General features: G+C 37.1%; 1 protein-coding gene across 3 annotated transcripts in view; it reads left to right on the top strand.

Annotated features, from left to right (window-relative positions):
- Positions 1-19779, top strand: part of DENND4A (DENN domain containing 4A) — a 54905-nt gene that overhangs the window by 31418 nt on the left and 3708 nt on the right. Inside the window, exons 14-32 of one of the 3 annotated variants that reach the window (XM_054077099.1) lie at positions 237-382; positions 4539-4672; positions 5566-5701; positions 6422-6628; positions 6733-6861; positions 7120-7264; positions 7938-8057; positions 9600-9740; positions 10637-11730; positions 12558-12768; positions 13881-13978; positions 14964-15139; positions 15241-15387; positions 15842-16052; positions 16300-16554; positions 17060-17177; positions 17319-17345; positions 17839-18001; positions 19487-19551. In XM_054077099.1, the coding sequence (XP_053933074.1) occupies positions 237-382; positions 4539-4672; positions 5566-5701; positions 6422-6628; positions 6733-6861; positions 7120-7264; positions 7938-8057; positions 9600-9740; positions 10637-11730; positions 12558-12768; positions 13881-13978; positions 14964-15139; positions 15241-15387; positions 15842-16052; positions 16300-16554; positions 17060-17177; positions 17319-17345; positions 17839-18001; positions 19487-19551 (3723 nt within the window). The remainder of the gene's footprint in view (positions 1-236; positions 383-4538; positions 4673-5565; positions 5702-6421; positions 6629-6732; positions 6862-7119; positions 7265-7937; positions 8058-9599; positions 9741-10636; positions 11731-12557; positions 12769-13880; positions 13979-14963; positions 15140-15240; positions 15388-15841; positions 16053-16299; positions 16555-17059; positions 17178-17318; positions 17346-17838; positions 18002-19486; positions 19552-19779) is intronic. The other 2 variants (XM_054077100.1, XM_054077101.1) reach the window with 2 other exon arrangements.

The raw sequence follows: 19779 nt of genomic DNA, 5'->3' as shown, positions 1-19779 counted from the left end.
CATAAACTTGTTTTATGCATCTTAAATTATTATTTTAGATTCTCTCTTATTTAAAGAATAAAAAAAATATTTGCAGTGTTAGTGTTGTGAATGATGGTACAAAAAGAAGTGCAGAAGTGCATAGTAGTGGCAAAGATTACAGAAAGGTTATTGCTTGTTAGTAGGATGTATGCTGACTTTTGGTGAGGGCTCCTTTCTTTTAGGCTTTCTTACACGCTTCTGACTTCACTTTGTAGGTTTCCTCAAAAGTCGAGATCGTTCCCATCAGAAGTTCTACACACTGATGACCAAAACTCAGATGTTCATTCGCTTCATCGAAGAGTGTTCTTTTGTCAGTGATAAGGACGCAAGCCTTGCATTTTTTGATGACTGCGTAGATAAAGTAAGTGTGTCTTCGAATGCATATAGTTTATCTTCTGGTGTTGCTTACATTATCTGATATCGTACAAGTAGAATATATTTCAAGTACAATTTTCTTTTTTCTAGTCACTACAACCTTCCATTTTCCTGTATTGTTTGACTTTGTTTCATTCTCTGCTTCAAATTCTTGAAAGTCTAAATATAGTATCATGAGAACAGATAAGAAATTATTATTTTCTTATTTATATAAGCTTCTGAAATACTGACCTATAGTCACAGGTGTAATATTCTGACTATAAAGTAGTATCTTTGAGCTTCTTTATCAGAGAATTATATTCTATAGATGAAATGACAAGCATTTTTGTAGATTGTGTAATATTTCATGCAGCCATTTAAGAATAGGGTTGATGAGCAGCGGACTAAAAGATATAAGGCAATCTTGTTGTTTTTTAATCATTATAAATAGAAGGCTCCTTGACCTTCTTTAAACAGTGTGCTAGCTATTTCTTTCCAATAGTAATTGTCTAGTTATGGAGAATTTTTAGGAGGCTTGTATTATATGTCAGTGAAACTTATCTGTGTAAATTCTCCTTTCATTCATACTGCTGATTCAAAACCGTTTTGCTGATGTCAATATTTTAAATATAGTGCTTATATTAACACTTTTCTCTTGGATAAGAATTTTTTCTAATGACCTTGTTGTCAAATATTGATGGATATGAAATATATGGGTTTCTTAACATCACATACAGGATTTGCGTAAACTAACATTTTTTTGTGGGTTCTGTTACTCTGCTACTGTGTTTGTGTTGCAGTAAAGAATACCTTGCTCTCTGTTGCCATGCTCTTATCTAGTTTGTAATGAGAAGGGAAAGCAATTGTTAAGGATTATGTGACAAAGAGTGAAAGTGCAACACAGTCGCAATTAGTGTTTTTCTTGAAATAAGCTTAGACCTTCTGCTGGAGCTCACAGAACATTGGATTTTCCAGTTCAAAGTGGATTTCTTTTTTATTCTTCCATTGAAGTATCACTCAGATTTTTAAAAATCCTAAGATATTTATAAGACAGCTCCACATTAGTATGGTGTTGACCATTGTGAAGAACTAATTTTCTACAAAGTACAGGTATGTTAGCTTTTGAAAATTCATTGTATTTTGAAAGAGGCTGCTTGAAATTTTTGTCGCATTAGTTTTTGTTTTCAGAAAAATTGACAAACTTGCAATCTGATATCCCCTTTGCTTCTATTGTAACATGAAAGAAATGTTTATGAATATTGTAAACAATTCCATACCTACTTGTCATCTTACTGGCTACCTATGACACTTTATTCTGGGACACTGATGTTTAAGTAATGCACGGTTATCTAGGATTTCCTGTAAAGTAGGTCACCTGCTGTTTGTTCCTCAGGAATTAACACTGGAGACTATGAGGACTGCTATTTACAGTTTCTGTTTATGGCTATTTCTGCTGCGTAAGTGCAGGAGAGCTAAAAGGACTTTTTTAAAAAAAATAAATCTGAAATCGGTTACGTTTGAGAGAAGTATAAAAGCATGGTCCAGTGGTATTTAGTACTCTTTATAGCTTTTGCAAGTCTCAATATTTTATTAGTAGCAGTTCTCAAAAGTGTGCTTCAGTTCTACAGCGTGAGTTGCAGGTATTCTTGGGTTGTAAATCGATTTAATTATAAATATTTTTGTAATGTTCACTGGATTATTGATTAGCACTGGAATTACTGTGTGTTTAAGCTTTGCAATGGCGTTAGAATTGCTTGTGTAACAAAGTTTTCATTGATGTATGTTCCTGTGTAAGATTTCTTTGAACAGTGATACATTTGCCTCATCTTCTCTTTACTGCTTCTGTTTGCTTGTTGATTTCTCCAACTATGCTTAACAGTAACATACAAAGTCAAAATATTGATGTATACCAAGGACTGCTATATGCACTAGAGACAAGATGCTCTACTTTGACCAATTACTAAATCTGAATTATTCCAATAAAGTGAACATTTATTTATATATTGTCTTTCACAAGGATGAACCAGTCCCTGAAAGGGTAATGTCATGGATTGAAACATGATATAACACTTTTCTTTTGGGTAGTTCTAAGCCACTAGGTTGAGATGAATTTAATGTGCTGTGAAATTGGTTATTTATAAAATATAATCTAAGCTCTGCCTCTAACTTACAAAACACTTTAAGCTGAAGAGTAATCTCTTCTATGGGTTATTTTATCTTAGACAGCAGTAGCAACGATTGTAGTTGATTACCCATTTTGTCTGTGGAAAGGTGTGGTGTAATTGTCTCACAGGCTTTCATTTCTCCAGGGATTCAAAAATCATCTCAAAGCCAGTAGTTCAAATATGTATTGAATTATTGTATTTCACTGGTGAAGTTTGTATCTGTGGAGTTCTTATATCCTGAGAAGTATTTAAAATGCCAAGTAAGGTTTTGTTTATTTCTACTTTTCAGGAGCCATATGTTCTTGCTACTTGGCTGGTGTGATTTGCTAATACTTTCCATCTGTCTCACACAGGAAGATGAGTAGTTAAGAGCACCTCTTTTTTTGTTTATCAGATTTGAAATGCTCAAGAACAGTACTGAAACTACTTGATGTATTTCCACCTCAGTGAAGAGAGAGAGCTGTGGAATACGCTTCTATTTGTATATTAATTCTCTGTCACTAAACTCTTGAAACATGAAGAACGTGCATCTTTGGGCTCCACAGTTGCTTATTCATTTGGCTGTAATTTGGTTCCTATTTAAATAATGGCTATAAATGTAAACCGTGACAATATTTGAGCTGAACACTAGGGCTACCAATATGTGAATAAAAATCACGTTCTGTGCTCTCTGAAGTAAATAGGTTTTGAGATGGAGATGCATCTCATCCTGCAAGCTGATGCAGTGTTGATGAGGTGTTGGAGGAGACACAATTGGAAACAGAAGAACAGAGGCAAAGCAATACAAATGCCAGTACAAGTATCAAGTAAAGGCTCTCGTGTGGAATGCAATACACGTTATATTTGCTCTGTTCCTCGTGGTTTCTGGAATGCAAACTTGCAGTATTGTTAAAGGCTTGTCTGTTCTTTTTCTCAAAGGGAAACAGTTCATAGTTTCCCAAAATCTTATTTAGAGTGACTGAGTTTTGTGTTGCTTCTTTATTTTTGTCTCGAGCAATGGAATGAAATTCTTTCAGTAAAATTGTTGGACAGTTTTCTCCCTCCCTCCCTCTTTATCCTGCAGTTTGATGCCTGTAGCCTTGGAATGTCTCTACTGCTGTCTTTTGAAGTAGGAGCATTAATTTGGGAAGTGCAAATTTCTCCTTCCTACAATAACTAGGCTAGCAAAGCAACGATTTATGGTCAAATTGCCAGTTACAAAATTGATAACAAAACAGGTGTATCCATAATTATGTTTAGTTATAGTATTATTATAAGTTGCTTTTGTTATCTATGAACTGAATTTCTATCCTAGCTGTGACAGGACAGGACCACCCAATACGTGCTATATTTTCTCACATACAACTGTTGAGTCGACTCATCTGAAAGAGAAAACCAATCATGAAGCCATCCTTCACCTTTCAGATCGCTGGTCTTTTTAGGAAAACAAAGTTACTTCTATTTCCCTTTTATTTTAGTGAGGTCACGGGTTTTTATTGTTATCTCTTTGAGTGCATGTGTATTTCTGCAATCTCTGCAAACTAGGATGAACTTAATGACAATGTAAGTGACTGAAATTGCTCTAAGTGTTATTTGTAGAATCTGTATACATCGGACAATTGGGTAAAGTTTGTTATTGATTTCAGTGGTTTAAACAGAGGAAGAAAACCAGCTCATATTTTCATATTTAAAAATCAATTTCAAGTTACTGCTGCAGTTGGCAACATAGTTCCAGAAATGGTTCAATTCAGGAAAATTAACCTTTTTGTACAACTGCTTATCATATTTAACTGAAAACAGTCAATTCAGAGTCTATCATTAAACTTCAATTATTGTGTTGGGGTAAAGCTTACAAAAATGATGCAACACTTACTACTCTCATGATAACTTTGCAAGGCATCCTTACTTTTAAAATGCAGTCATTAAATGCTGGTACAGACTTTGCCCTGCTTGACCATACAGCTTTAACGGCAGAAAATACAGTATTACTAGTAACAACTTTTAACCCAACTTCTCCAGGTAGATATGGACAAAACTGGAGAAACACGACTTATAGAGCTGGATGAGTCATACAAGAGTGAGCACACAGTTTTCATAACACCACCTGAGATCCCTCATCTGCCAAATGGTGAAGAGCACCCTCTGCAATACAGGTGATCTAAAGACACAGCAGGATGCTAGCCCAAATCTAACAGTAGCCCTTGTAGAATTTAGTTTTTAGATTCTCGTATTGGCCACAAAGCACAGATTTTTTCTTGTCTTTATGTTGCTCCAGTAAAAATGTGTATGGAAAATGCCTAATGTGCCATCTCCTTTAAAATTTTAATGATTTTGTATGCATGTACACACAGAAGCAACAGTACTTTATAAAGCTTTATAAAGTACTTTATAAAGTGTGTTCATGTTACATTGTGCTCGCCGTTGAGGCTTTTTAAGGTAAAATTGAAGTTCACGGACCCAGTGTGTTGCCCTCCTGCTACTGGTAAACAATGCAAGCTGCAGATACTCTTTGGAAAGAGAGCGCACGTTTCAAACCATCACTGAAAACTTGTGTTACCGATTTAGCGATTATGTCAAATGAGTTTTTCTATTGGTTTCCTCATTAATTCTGAGAAGCATTTTTAAGTCTAGTCTAATGTAATCTTTTAGATAGTTTGATATTATTCATATTGATTTTTAGATACCTCTGTCACATGATGCTCACTGGGGACTTAGGCGCTCAGATTATTTTTATTAGTAGTATTATTATTAACTAAAATCAATACTAATGCCTTTGTCACATTAATTAAGGGCAATGCTATGAAAGCAAATGTATTTGAGTTTGTTGCTTACAGTGCAATAACAGGTTAAGAGACTTTATGCAGGCACATGAAATCATGCAGATAGATTAGTAAATCACTTTGTGAGAGGTCTCTGTAAAGGGTTACTTTTGTGTTCTATTCCTATATAGCATTCAGTGTAATTGTGGAATTCGTATCATTTGCTTTTGTGCGACGTTTACATTGGAACTGCCTTGCAGGAGTTAAGTGATGCTTTTCTTTTACAGCTACAATGGATTTCCAGTGTTAAAATTAGATTTGTTTGAGCGACCTGAAGGACTTCTCACAGCACCAAATAACAAACTGTCCTCAAAAGCCAGTAGTCCGAACAGCCCATCGCCCATGTTCAGAAGAACTAAACAGGTACTTCCAGTAGTGTGAGGCTCTTTGGAAGTGACAGCTTGCTGCCGTTGTCTTGAGTTTGGCTATAAAGATTGAATGGCAGTGGCTGCAGCCTAACTAATGCTTCTTCACTGGTATGGTGGCTATAGGGTAGCTGTGCTAATTGTTATTTGGATGATTACCTGTGCTTCTTGACTTCACAGTATCATACAGGGCCCGTCTACACTGAATGTCGTTTGCTGTGCTGTCCCTATACTTTGCATGTTCTTCACGCTGTTATGCATGAGAATGAACTGTTGGGCTTCAGCATCCACTTTTTGATTGTTTTTCACTGTCCAGGGCTTTGAAATTGGCTCTAACGTTCAAATGTTTCTTACTAAGAAATGCATATTGAAAGGGATAGCATAAATTTAAAGAAATAGAAATTTTTAGGAGAGGAATCTATGATATTGGGGCTTCGAGCAGCCTGATCTAGTGGGATGTCCCTGCCCATTGCAGGGGGATTGGAACTAGATCATCTTTGAAGTCCCTTCCAACCCAGATGATTCTATGAATATTGCACAGCAACTATTCTTGGTATCACTCTTTCTGCTTTCATTCTATTTTGTGCTTCATTGAGTATGTTGTTTGGATTAATTTTGCAATTTCTGTAGATATGAAGATACATGTTCTGTCTTTAACCTGTGAGTTTGTGTAATGTTCGTGTGAATATGCACAATTAATCTTTATGGTTCTTTACAGGAAATTAAATCTGCACATAAAATTGCTAAGAAGTACTCATCCATACCACAGATGTGGTCCAGGTGTTTGTTACGTCACTGCTATGGTCTTTGGTTTATCTGCCTTCCTGCATATGTGAAAGTCTGCCATTCAAAAGTCCGGGCTCTGAGAACTGCATATGATGTGCTGCAAAAAATGCATACCAAAAAAATAGATCCTCCTGATGAGGTAAAATAAGTCAACCCCAGAACCCCCACGGTAGTCCATTGGTTTTCTTAAATGGAGTGCGTGTTGGACTACAGAAGCCCAATACCAACTTGTATGTATCTTAGGTGTGCTACCGAGTACTCATGCAACTGTGTGGACAGTACGGTCAGCCTGTGCTAGCAGTGAGAGTGCTTTTTGAAATGCAGAAAGCTGGTATTGACCCTAATGCGATTACTTACGGCTACTATAATAAGGTAAGCATTTTTGAAAGAGGAGAAAAATTGCATTTTTATCCAGACAAATAGAAACAATCAAAATAAGGAAGCAGTTCAGATGTAACACTGTCATTTCTACTAACTGCAAGAAACACAAGACAGAATAATTGTTGTCTGGTTTTGTAGGTGTAGAGGTCTATTTTATAATAGCAATGTAACCCAGTTTGAAATTTAAGTTAATGATTTCATACCTGTCTGTTCCTTAAAATGGCTTGGACTTTGACATTTCCAAAATAGGCGGTTTTGGAAAGTACGTGGCCTTCAAGCAATAGAGGCGGATATTTCCTCTGGATGAAAATACGAAACGTTGTTTTAGGAATAGCACAGTTCAAGAAAGCATTGAAAAAGCTACCAGCAAGCACCTCACATACAGCCATTCCTGGTAGAGTATTTGCACTCTCTTCTTTATTTTCATGCTGCTAAGAAAATTATATCAAAAAGCTTTTTGTTGTGAATTTGATGATAAAACTGTTTTAGAGGGGAAAAAGAATATTCTTGCAAAATTTTTAAAAAACAACTCCTTTTTTTGTCTTTGAATCCAGAAGTGCCTGCTTTTATTTTTGTATTTTTTTTAATCTTTTCTTTCAAACTTGCTCATGGTTGCTGCTGCATTGTTTCATATTTTCTACTTTCTAGAGTAAAAAGATGAGAATTACAGGCATTAACTCTGAGAAACTACACTAAACTCTGATACTACGCTAAAATGAAACCATTTTTAGATGCCTTTTAGTGTTCTTGAAAAGGTGGGACATCTTGATCAAATAAATCAGGCAACAGAATCGAAGACAAGCAATGCTTTAGTACAGTATTTAGAAAAAATGTTGCAAATTATCCCTTTAATTTCATCCTGTAGAGCATCACTTCAGTGTTTATACTGTAAAAATAAGCCAATCATTTTTCTCACTTTTTTTTTTGTGGTAAAATGTTCACTGTTAATTGGAAAGTACTTGACAGGAGATGTTTGAATTACTGTGGATATTCAATTTATTCTGTTTAACAGTGTCACGCTATTAAATACCGCAATCATCTTTTTCTATCATTGCACTGTGTGATAGGGGGACTTTCAGACTTTGGCAATAATACATCATTCAAAGAAGAAACCAGGCAAGGGAAAACTTGTCTTCAAGATATACAAGAACAAAAAGAGGACAAGAGAGAAAGTGACTCCAGTTCTCGTATGTATCATGTGAATACAGATATCTAGTTCATTGTGGGTAAATAGGGATTTTAACAAAAGCTGAGCAGGGCAGCTGGGAGTGTATGCGAGAATGCCAGTTTATGCCCGTGCCTTGAGTTCTTTTCTCTAAATGTAAGTTTTCTGCATGTTTAATGGTTTAACTTTTAAAATTACAGGTTTTTTCCTCCTCCGTTTCAAATAACTGAGAAGGGTAATATAAATGCTTAATGATAATTACAGCTTAAAGTTTTTGTCTCTAAAAAAAATTAAAATGCTTTATAAGCATAATCTACAGGAAAGCCTTTTCTGCCAGTCTCTTCTTTATAAATCACATAAAAGGAGAACAGCTGAATTTTTGTAGATCTGAGAGCAGTTCTAAATTACTCAGCTCCCTAAAATTCTCCAAATTTAGGAGATGCATTAGAAGTGAGAGGGGTTTTGGATTTGCTGTGGACCATGGTTGTTTTTCTTCAGATTTTACATCTGCTGCTCATGATTTCCTTAACTGCAGCTGAGCAGCATAGACTTTATGCAAGCATATAGTAGATAGTGTAGTAAAATTGTGTAAGTACTATAGATTCCCATACACATTCATTTGAAAATACTCTTCATGACAAATGTTCTCCTAATAATATCATTACTTACATTTTTCAGTGTACTTTCCCCTACTATTTGAGTTAACTATCCCATTGTCATGTGGAAGCGGTGTAAAAGTATAAGAAAACATGGAAAGACAAAAGTTACTTTGGTGTTTTCTTTTCACCATAGCCTTGCTTTCTAGCATTAATATTTTTTCTTCAGTTTGCTTGAAAACTTTAAGTGATAACCATGGTTATAAGAACAACCCTGTAAGATGGCAGGCAGGTTATTTACGGTTAATGAAAATTCTGAGGTCACAGAAAATGTGAATTCTGCTGAAAGCTTATATTATTTTTAGCTATAAGACAAGTTTACGGCTCTGTAGTAATGGTATGCGCTGAAAACGTTTTGCGGCTTTGAACACAACTTGAGAATATTAAGGTGCTTGAATTCCTTTAGAGAAGTAATTGTCTGTTCTGGGTAGCCACCTGACAGCAGAATTCCTTTCATATATAGGGGAGCTGGATATAAATACAACGTCATTTGCTTCATTTCTCTTATGTAGTCCTGGTCAGGAACGTAATGAGATCTGTACGAAGGCGGGATCATTGGCCCTGAGCCCTTGCAAAGGCTGGAGAAAATGCTCTCACACCTGTCCTTTGCAAATGAACAAGAGTGGTCTTGGTCTCCACAACCACCACAAATTTAGATATGCAAGTACTGGTTATTTGGACTCTGTGTACAGAAGCTTATGGAACTTCCAGTTATAAAAGTAATGTTGGGAATTAAGTATCCGTGGTTTACTTATTCCAGGCTGAAAACCTCTACCCAAGTAACTATTAGCCTGTGCATCATGGCGTATATACAACATACTGCCATACATCTATTAGGTAATGGAAACTTGAGTTTTAAATTAAGTTGCTTTTATTGTAAAGAGCTGTCTGTCCTCTTCAATATACAGTATCCGAAGTGGAGAGCACAAAAGAGAGTGGTGACTGCCTGCCTAAACTAAATTATCAGAACTCAAGTAATGCCAAAGCTGCTTCTAGCATAGTGCGACTCAACGGTACGGTTGACAACACCATAGCAGAAGATAGTGCAGGTGAGTGAAAGAGAAAATAGATTTTGTTTCTTGTACAGTCTTGTCTATATATTCCATTTCTAATGAGCTCTGTGTAGCGTGCCTGGGTTCTTTTGTCCATGGACCTACATTGGTCCATTGGTGCAGTGGCTGTTGAAATTTTTGAGAGCAGCTTTGTGGGAGTGAGTTTAAGTTAAGAGTCTGCATATGCCCATCAGGGAGATGCGTCTGAATATTCTGCATTTGCAGACTTTTTTTCTTGGTTTTTTTTTTTTCACTATAGTTTAACATCTGCTTGCAAACTCCTGGGTCATGTTTTTTCTTATAATCTCCAGCAACTAATTCCTTCAGGATGGTTAAGAGGTGTCTATGTGGTACAGTTAAAAGAGACTTTCAGACATTTTCATGAGCGTTTAGTGATGTCCAATCTGGTTCTAATAATACTGTCAGCTGTGCTTGAAAATAATGTAGTGTTGTACTTTAAAGTCTGTATCTTTATAGCCTGGCAAAAAAGTAGAGACTTCTCTGACCATAACTCCTTTGCTCGTTTTATTTCTAATTCATCAGGTTAGGAAATGTTGTTCTTTTTTGCTATTTCCTAGATATCTTTGCTGTTCCTAGCTTTCAAACGTCTTAATACTGGAGTATGTCTCCAAAAGACGGGACTAAATACAACTGAGACTTTCTTGATGGAGTCTCTCAAAGTACTCTTGAGTTGTATGCATGACCCCTTTGAAATGACTTATTGTCTGATCCTTCCTAAAAGTCATGGTTGTGGCCAGCACACAAATGGATAGTGAATTCCATCTCTGTTATAAACTGTTTGAATGATGAGACAAATTTGCATACTTTTGCACTCTTGTTTTGTTTTCTTGTATAATGTGAAATAAATCACTATGTTTCATCTGTTTTTTCAGAGACTTCTGTTGGATTGCTGTTTACATCATCTTTTGAGGATGTCAGTGAAGCAGAAGTTATAAAAAGTAAATCCTTAAGAAAGAGACATAAAAGTGCAGTAGAACCTGACTTAAGGGAGATACCATGGGAAAGCAGGAACCGTAACCTGAGCGGAGATGGCTTGGTGGGACTCATGATAAATAGAATAAATCAGGACCCAAACCCTGGAGAAATTGTTGAAAAGCTAGGAGCTGATGCCAAAATCCTGTCTAGTGCATTACAGAAAAATATAAGGCCAAAGACTCTTAATATCAGAACTTCTTCTTTAGGATCTAAGAGAGAAAGCCTGGAGAAAGAATCTAGTGATGAAGATGCAGCTTTTGATTGCAGTTTTACAGATAAAACAGAGTCTCCTGTTATCTTTGATCTGGAAGACTTGGATGCAGAACCTGAAACACCTACAGCGGTGAAATCCTCCGTTGAGAAATCTAGAAGGCTGCAAAGAAAGAGCAGCTTCCCAGTAAAGCCAGTTGAAAAGACAGATGTTGAAACTGGATTTGATCCACTGTCCCTGCTAGTTGCTGAGACAGAACAGCAGAAAGAGGAGGAGGAGGAGGAGGATGATAGAAGTGTTTCTACTCCATCTGCAAGACGAGACTTAGCTGAAGAAATAGTCATGTACATGAACAATATGAGCAGCCCTTTGTCAAGTCGTGCCCCAAGCATTGAGTTGCAAAAACCCAATGATGACAGAAATGCTCATAAAAAGAGCCCAACAGTAATCCAGCCTTGTAGGAGGTCCAGCCTTCCCCCGAACTCCCCAAGGCCATCCGGTCTTACCAAATCCAAGAGTTACCATGCAAAAAGTGAAGAAAAGCCAAGAGACAGGCTCTGGTCCTCCCCTGCTTATTCCCCAAACAGCCCAGCCAAGGAACAGCCACAGGATGGAAGCAGTGCATTAACACTTGTGTCTTCACCGTCATTCAACTTGGATACGCTGTTGACACCAAAGTTTGATGTCCTAAAAAGCAGCATGTTTTCTGCTGGAAAAGGGGTTGCAGAGAAGGCTAGCAAGTGGTATTCAAAATTTACAATGTATGCTGCGTCCTCAAAGGTAAACTTTCATAATTACTTCCCCTCCAAACCTATAAATTAAGGAATAAGCTTTGTAAAGGTTAAATCACTGACTCTTATGTGATGAATCCCCCATTTGAATGACATGTATCGTGGTAGACTATGCATTAAGTTGTTTTAATTTAATTTAGGAGTTGTTTAATTAAGATGTTTAGTTTGTGTTTAAATTTCCAGGACCCTAAGTTTATTATCTTGGATAAAACAGAACTTCACTCTAGCTTGGATTCAGAGTATATTTAATGGGAAAACCAAAGTATACAGTAGTGTGGTGACAGGGCAGAAAAGACTACTCTGCCTTCTCTTCTTTACTTAAAGACAAAAATACTTAAACAATATTTTTTTTAACTCTTTACACCTTTTACAAAAAAGAGAAGTCTGCTTGTATTGCTTACCAAAGAGATTTAAGGCTAATGTTGAACTGAAGTAATTTGTTTAGAAAGCTCTTTGCTGCTACCAGCTCAAACCAAAATATATTTCATTTCCAGTTCCTGGGAGTGAAAAGAGAGACAGTTTGCTGTTGGTGTATTGTCTTAATGTGCTTAAAAGCAATCTGAGACTAAATTAAAATGTTAACATTTTCGTTTAGATTGTTTTATTAGAGAATCTCTTGAAAATATCCTGAGGTAGCTATTTAACCCTGAATGAAACTCGCCTTGTTTCACGTTTGTTCTCAATACAGACCCAAGCTGTGTGACTTTGCAAGGAGGGAAATTCATGCCTTGAATTTGCTGAGAGAAAGAAGGCTGCCTTTTATTTTCAGAAATATTTTTGTGTTCCCTTTCTCAGTGGAATTTTTTCTTTTCTCAGGATCAAAATTCAGACCGAGCAAGTGTTTCATCTCTTGGAGCTCTGGACTCAGAATCTACTTCTCTAACTGATGAAGATGTCTGCAATGATTTTGAAAGTGCTTCTCCTCACGAGAACACCGCATCAGAAATTAAGAGAATTGGCCTCAGCAGGACAAGCCTAGAAAGCTCGGCTTCCCACGATGGCTCATCAAAACAATTTGACCAGTGTGGTGAGAGGCAGCTTTTGCATTGCACTCATTGATCTGAACAAAAATGTTCTGGTTTAGAAGTTGTTCTTTTATAATTCTCAGTTTGGAATCATCCTCGTTGTTAATTCCTTTTGTGAAAGTAAATTTTTCTTTCCCTGCCTGCAAACTCATACAGATACAGCCATATATATGGATATTTTTATTATAGAACATTGGTTTGAGTGTTCTTTCTTGTAGAATAACGTGCACAGTAACATCATGTCTCTGAATTGTACAACTGTGCAAATAAGAGACCCTGTAGATCCTTCAGTATTCATGAAATCATCTTCTTTATGTAAGCTGTACAGCTTCAGAAAACATCTATAAAAAGTTTCAAATAGTGTCTTTATTAGTCTGGTTTTGTTTTCCAAAAGTTAAAAAAAATCCTTTTTGGAGAATTGTTACCGTTTTCTGCAAGCCACTGTTGAAGCTGATTATTGGACCGACTTTGTACTTTTATTTTTCCTAATCGTTCCAGATAATTGACAATGATGGTTCTGTTGATTTCAGTACTCCTGTCATTATCGAGTACAGTGTGTTAAGCAGAATCAGGATGAAAGGAAGATCTACTTAGATCCTTCCACCTGGCACCTAGAAGAGCATGCCCAGATTTGGCTGCCCAGTTTGTGGGATGTGGAGGAACCGGAGAGGGGCAGTGGAGGCTGCTGTCATGGCCTGGGGTTGGGGCACGTGGAGGCTGAGGGGAGCCTGGCTCCTTTAGGGTGACAAGGAGAAGGGTCACGGATACCTGCAGTCAAAGCAGCACCTCTTATCCTTGCCTAGCTTTTGTCCAGACAGTAACTGTGCGTATGAATTACTAAATCTGTAAAATTTGTTTCCAAGCTACCAACTGTTGTAAAAGAAGAAAACTGAGCATATGGAAATTCTATGTTGGTAGATTTTATTTTTGCTGGGTTTGGCGCTGGGCAGATGGTAGCCTCGCACTCCAGTTTCATGCTTCTTTCTGTCTGAGTATATCTCATTTGTTGCATCTTCCATCACACATTTTATAACTGCAGAATTGTTTGACCAGAAAAACAATTCAGTAAAAACAAATGTCTTGAATAACTAATGCTTTGGCTTTCTTCTGTTAACAGGTTCTCTTTCAAAGTTCCCTCTACCTGACAAATCAGAGTTAATCTCTTCTTGCAGTACAAGTAGTACCAGTGTGTTTCAGAACTACGCTATGGAGGTACAGGATGATTTATTGATTTTAATTGATATGCGGAAAGCATATGTCTTAAAATATAAATGCTATTTGAATCTCTGTTAAAGTTCAAAGCTTAAAACTAATCCACTGAAAGATAGATAAATATTTCTTTGACAGAGTTTGATTTCATTTCAAATCCTGCTCTAGAAATGTCTTTATTGCAGTCACGTCTTTTGGTCTTTAAAGCTGCAGTTCTCAAGAGTTGCAGAAGTGGATGTCATTGAACTCGGGCATCTAAATTCCTTGCACGGCTAAATTTGTTTAACTTAAAAATACCAAATCTTGAATAGCACTATATATTTATAAATACAGAATAGATAACTAGCTGGGTTTTGTTGTAACTTCTAGTAAGACAACTTTGCTTTTCACTTTTACACAGGATTCGGATTAGTGACTGACCATTTTCATGTTTTTTCCCCCCTCATTTCTATTATATTTATATATTATCTCTATTATATTTATATATATTTCTATTATACAGCAATTTATGTAGCTGTATAAATATTGATATGCTGTTATGTTTGCAGACACATTACAAGTGACATTGTTAGTTAATAAAAATATTATTGAATAACTGTCTGATTTTACTCTGAGAACCCATAAAAGGAATGGCTTAACCCACATACTTTAAAGTGTATTTATGTTACGAGCATAGCTCCAGATCCAGGTCTGCTTGCTTATGATAGAATGAACACCTACATTTAATAAACTTTTCAGTTAATGTTCATTTCAGTCATTTACCGCTAATGCAGTGTGGATTTAGGATTTAATAGTTCTTCTGAAATACCTAAGTTTAAACCCATATGTTCCAACATAAAGCCTAGGAACAGATATGAGTGAACTGATATGCAAGTGGTGAGCAGTATTCATCTAAGGGCAAAGATTTTGGCTGTAGTTTTAAGTGCTTTGTTAAAGAAGAATAGTTTTGAGAATGTAATAGTGGCGTTCTGTTATCTGCTGTATGCAGGTCCTCATCTCAAGCTGTTCACGATGTCGAACTTGTGACTGTTTGGTTCATGATGAAGAAATCATGGCAGGTTGGACAGCAGATGATTCAAATCTCAATACCACATGTCCATTCTGTGGAAATCTATTTCTGCCTTTTTTAAGCATAGAAATCAGAGATCTTCGGCGACCTGGACGGTAATAACATTATCTGAATTTCCCTCAATTTTAAATGCTCATGATTGTGAAGTGGGTTTTGTTGGTTTGTTGATAATATTAAGTTTTAGTTTTCCTTGCAGTTATTTCCTGAAGTCCAGCCCTTCTACAGAAAACATGCAGTTGCCATCACTTTTTTCCAGTCGGAGCGGGAAGTCCTGTAACACCACAGCTACTGTTGGCCTCGCTACATCTCTGATGTCTGTTCAAGAGGATATAAATTCCAACAGGTAAACCTGCATGTTCGGCATAGAAATTCCTCAGTTTCCTCTGTATACGCTTATATTCCTTATCAGCAGAAATAATTTTCATAAGATACAGCCTTAAGAGAAGAGATTTGAGAGAGGATCCTCTTGCTGTCTCCAAGAGACTTATATCTCAAAGTTGGCCACGTCATGCGTTTTCAGCATGGTGTTCCCCATTTCACCTCTAATGTAAAATTCACGTAGGCATCTGTAATGCTGCAAGCTCTATGAACTCTTTTCGGGATGTTTGTGTTCATTATCAGTGCAAAGGGGAATAAAACTTGCACTGTAACATGAGTGAGTGGGGTGGCAGCTAACAAGGTAGAATTTGAGGTGTCAGGTTGATTATTTCCAGTTTATTTCTGTCCATGTATATGTCTGAGTACACAAAGTAAAACAAAAACCTGAGATTCTTAACCTTTTTTTTTTTCCCCCCTAGCAAATCTAAGCAGCATGACAATATTTGTGCCAGAAGTATCCAGATCCCCTCGGGAAGAAGGCAGAATACCTCTGGGTCAGAGTGTACAAGTCACCCTGTAGCAAGGAGTATCAGTACTTTTGGTCCGTTGGAAGAAGATGAGAAGGAAAACCAGAAGATCAACCATATCATTCCTACTGGTAGCCTGCCTGCTACTTTGCAAGGACCAACAGTGTGTAGTTTTTCTACCTTAAATGTCCTTTTTCAAAGTGTGCAATAGATTAGAGGATTGTGAAACAGCAGTTAAGTGAACAGAATTAACTATCCCAAATTACAATAAATAATAGGTTTTATTATTTAAACTAATACCAGTTGTAGCTTTTGGTTGTTGATGTATCTCATAGGGAGCAAAAGCATTCATAGGAGTTTGTGAAGATGGTTACATTCCAGCTAATGGCACTTCTTCTTTTTCACTGTAGGATTCCTTGGGCCTGGAATGGCGCTTACCTAGTCCTGATCCTATCACAGTTCCTTATCTCAGTCCTCTAGTGGTATGGAAAGAGCTTGAGAGCTTACTTGAAAATGAGGGGGATCATGCGATAACAGTGGCAGACTTTGTAGATCATCATCCCATTGTGTTCTGGAATTTGGTGTGGTATTTCAGACGCTTGGACTTGCCCAGCAACTTACCAGGATTGATACTTACTTCTGAGCACTGTAATAAAAACTCCAAGGTATGGAATAAGATAAGAAATATTGACATGTGAGGAATGCTTGCTTTCACACAGAGGAAATCATTAGATAATTCAGTAACTCTTAGAAATGCATCTTGCAATATGCTGGGCCAGTCCTGGAAGAATGTGTCAACTGAAGGAGGATATGCGTAACTCTGGAACTAGGGCTCAGCAGTACTTGTGTGGGCTAAGTGTTTAGCTCTTACTACTCACACTGTAATTTGCAGTTCTCAGTTACAAAGAAGATAAGTTTCTAACTGATTTTGTTGCAGTTTGACTAGTTGAGCAGTAGGAGGAAGAGGAAGTGATGATTTTAGGAGCGTAGGAAGATATGCAAAATACTTATTTGCTATATCACTGATACTCGGTTCAGATTTGGCTTTCTCTGCTTTTACTGCAGCTCTTTACCATAAGAGCTATAGATTTGAAGATGTATTTTAAATACAGAAGTCCTCTGGCGTGACTTTGTAATAAAACATCTTTATATATGCTTTCTCCTGTTCAGATTCCACGGAACTGTATGTCAGAGGACAGTAAATATGTTCTGATTCAGATGCTATGGGACAATATGAAATTGCATCAGGATCCAAGGCAGCCTCTGTATATTTTGTGGAATGCTCAGAGTAAGTTTGTTTCGTGTGTTCTTCTTAAAGAAGTTTTCATATTGAGAAAACAAAGAATGTGTTTTGGAAAAAGATGTCTTTGGATAGTTCATGCAAGATACACGACTGATTTTTTTGATCATACTGCTTTTTGTCTTGCAGGTCAAAATCGCACTCTTTTGTTTGAGAGTGAGTGTTAAGTTTGGTGTTGCTATTCTAAGTTTGTGCGGCTTGTTTTGGGAGGGAGGGTGGTTGTGTGTTTAGCAGTAAACTGCTTGAACAAGTATCTGTTTCGAATCATTGACCAGCATCTCCAGTGGCTTTTTCTTCATTGAGAAGGGAGGAATAAGAGGGAATATGTTTCTGTGATACACTGAACTTACGTTGACCATTCATCTACTTAGCTCATTTTCTTATTTTTGGAATTTGCTTACCAAGATTTTTGTTGCCATTGTTGGATTACGTGCCTGAAAATAGCTCATGACCATTGCAGCTGTTGAGTTCTCTTGTGTGCTTTTTGTGTTTCCTTACATTGATATTATTTTGATTTTATGTTCATTATTCTTTGTTCACTACACATATGCGAATATTTTCACAGTTTGTGTAGCCTCCCAACTTTTTTAATAAATTTACTTGCCACAAAAAGAATGTTTATTCTTACAGCAGTTCTAATGTTTTTCAGCCCAGAAGTACCCAATGGTCCATTTACTGCAAAAAGATGATGACTCTTTTAATCAGGAGCTCTTGAGAAGTATGGTGAAAAGCATTAAGATGAATGATGTATACGGACCGATGAGTCAGATATTGGAGAGGCTGAACAAATGGCCACATATTAAAAGACAGCGGTAAGAATACAAGCATTGGCTATTGTAGTAAGGCTATTGTAGTACAAGTTCTGATTTCATAGTGTGTTTATTAAAGAAAAAAAACACTCTTTTTTTGCAATGTTCTTAAGTTTATCACTCAGTCCTGTGAATACTTTTATTTTTTGTGATAATTTTCTCAAACCTAGTTTAGAAAAAAATTGGAAAAAACAATTTTCACTCTTTCCTCTCCCTCTCCCCTTTACAACCACATCTTTTTTTCTTACCTATGAATGATGGGAAATCAGGGAGGGACTGTGTGTGTATTTTGTTATTAAATGTTATAGTTTTAAAATTTTTAATAAAAAACTTGTTCCTAGGGTGCATGGGTAGATTTTTTTGTTTTGTTTTTAAGTTTCCAGTAGAGAAAAGAAGGGGAGCTAGAAAGAGAAGTTAAGTCTCATTTAGGAAGGGTTTTTTCCCTTAGTAGTGGAATTAGTGAGAATTATTTTCTATGAATTTTTATTTCTTGCCTGGATTTACTGCTTTGTATTTATAATGAGATATACAGTGGCCTTTTCAACAGCTGGAGCATCAACAAGATGTATATTTGCTTACCTGCCTGCTTTTTCAAGATAGTGTAGTAATGCAGAAAAGCAAGCTCCTGACCTCTCTGTCCAGTTTGGTGGAATTTGATTGAGTGCCTTGAGCGCGTACTTCAGGCATCCACTGATAGGCTGGAAGTTGAATCAAGGACCTACCATAAGTGATCTCTGTATGTGTAGAGGTGATTCTCCCCCTGTACTCTGCTCTCGTGAGACCCCACCTGGAGGCCAATGTCCAGCTCTGGAATCCACAACATAAGAAGGATATGAAACTGTTGGAACAGGTCCAGAGGAGGCCATGGAGATGATCTGAGGGCTGGAGCACCTCCCATATGAGGACAGGCTGAGAGAGTAGGGATTGTTCAGCCTGGAGATGAGAAGGCTCCGGGAGACCTTAGAGCAGCTTCCAGTACAGAAAAAGGCTCCAATAAAGCTGGAGAGGAACTTTTTACAAGGCCATGGAGTGACAGGATGAGAGGGAAGGGCTTTAAATTGGAAGGGGGAAGATTTAGATCAGACATTATGAAGAAATTCTTCATGCTGAGGGTGGTGAAGCCCTGGCCCAGGTTGCCCAGGGAAGTGCTGGCTTTCCCATCCCTGGAGGTATTCAAGGCCAGGTTGGATGGGGCTTGGAGCAGCCTGGTCCAGTGGGAGGTGTCCCTGCCAGTGGCAGGGAGTTGGAAGTGGATGGGCTTTGAGATCCCTTCCAATCCAAACCATTCTGTGATTCTGTGTGGGGAGGCCAGGGCAGTTTACAGAGATTAGAAATGACAACATTTTGGAGACGGCAATCAGAAATTATGTTCAAAATGTCACTTTTTAAAAATAAATTATCTTTAAATGCTTCAATCTGTTTTTAATATAGATTGTTTTGTGGGATATTATTGCAACATATAAATTAACATTTCCTTTATTATTTCAGGAGCCTTTATAGAGAAATTCTATTTCTTTCGCTTGTTGCCCTGGGAAGAGATAACATTGATATAGGTAAGTTTTATAAATTACTCAAGTAAGCACAGAGGATTGATATATGCAAACTAGTTTTTCAGCTTCCCTCCCCCCAAAAAATAATTGTAGATTAGATGTGTGCCATTCTATGGCAAGTGCTGAATAAAAAGGACTGTACGGTTATTTTTTCCACATAAGCATACTGTCACTGTTTCTGGGTTGTGGGTTTGGGCATGGCACGTAGAAGTTGTTTTTCTGTTTCTGCAG

The sequence above is a fragment of the Cuculus canorus genome, chromosome 12, assembly GCF_017976375.1.
Source record: "Cuculus canorus isolate bCucCan1 chromosome 12, bCucCan1.pri, whole genome shotgun sequence".
NCBI lineage: Eukaryota > Metazoa > Chordata > Aves > Cuculiformes > Cuculidae > Cuculus > Cuculus canorus.
The sequence above is the reverse complement of the archived record's forward strand: the minus strand, read 5'-3'. Positions and strand labels throughout refer to the sequence as shown.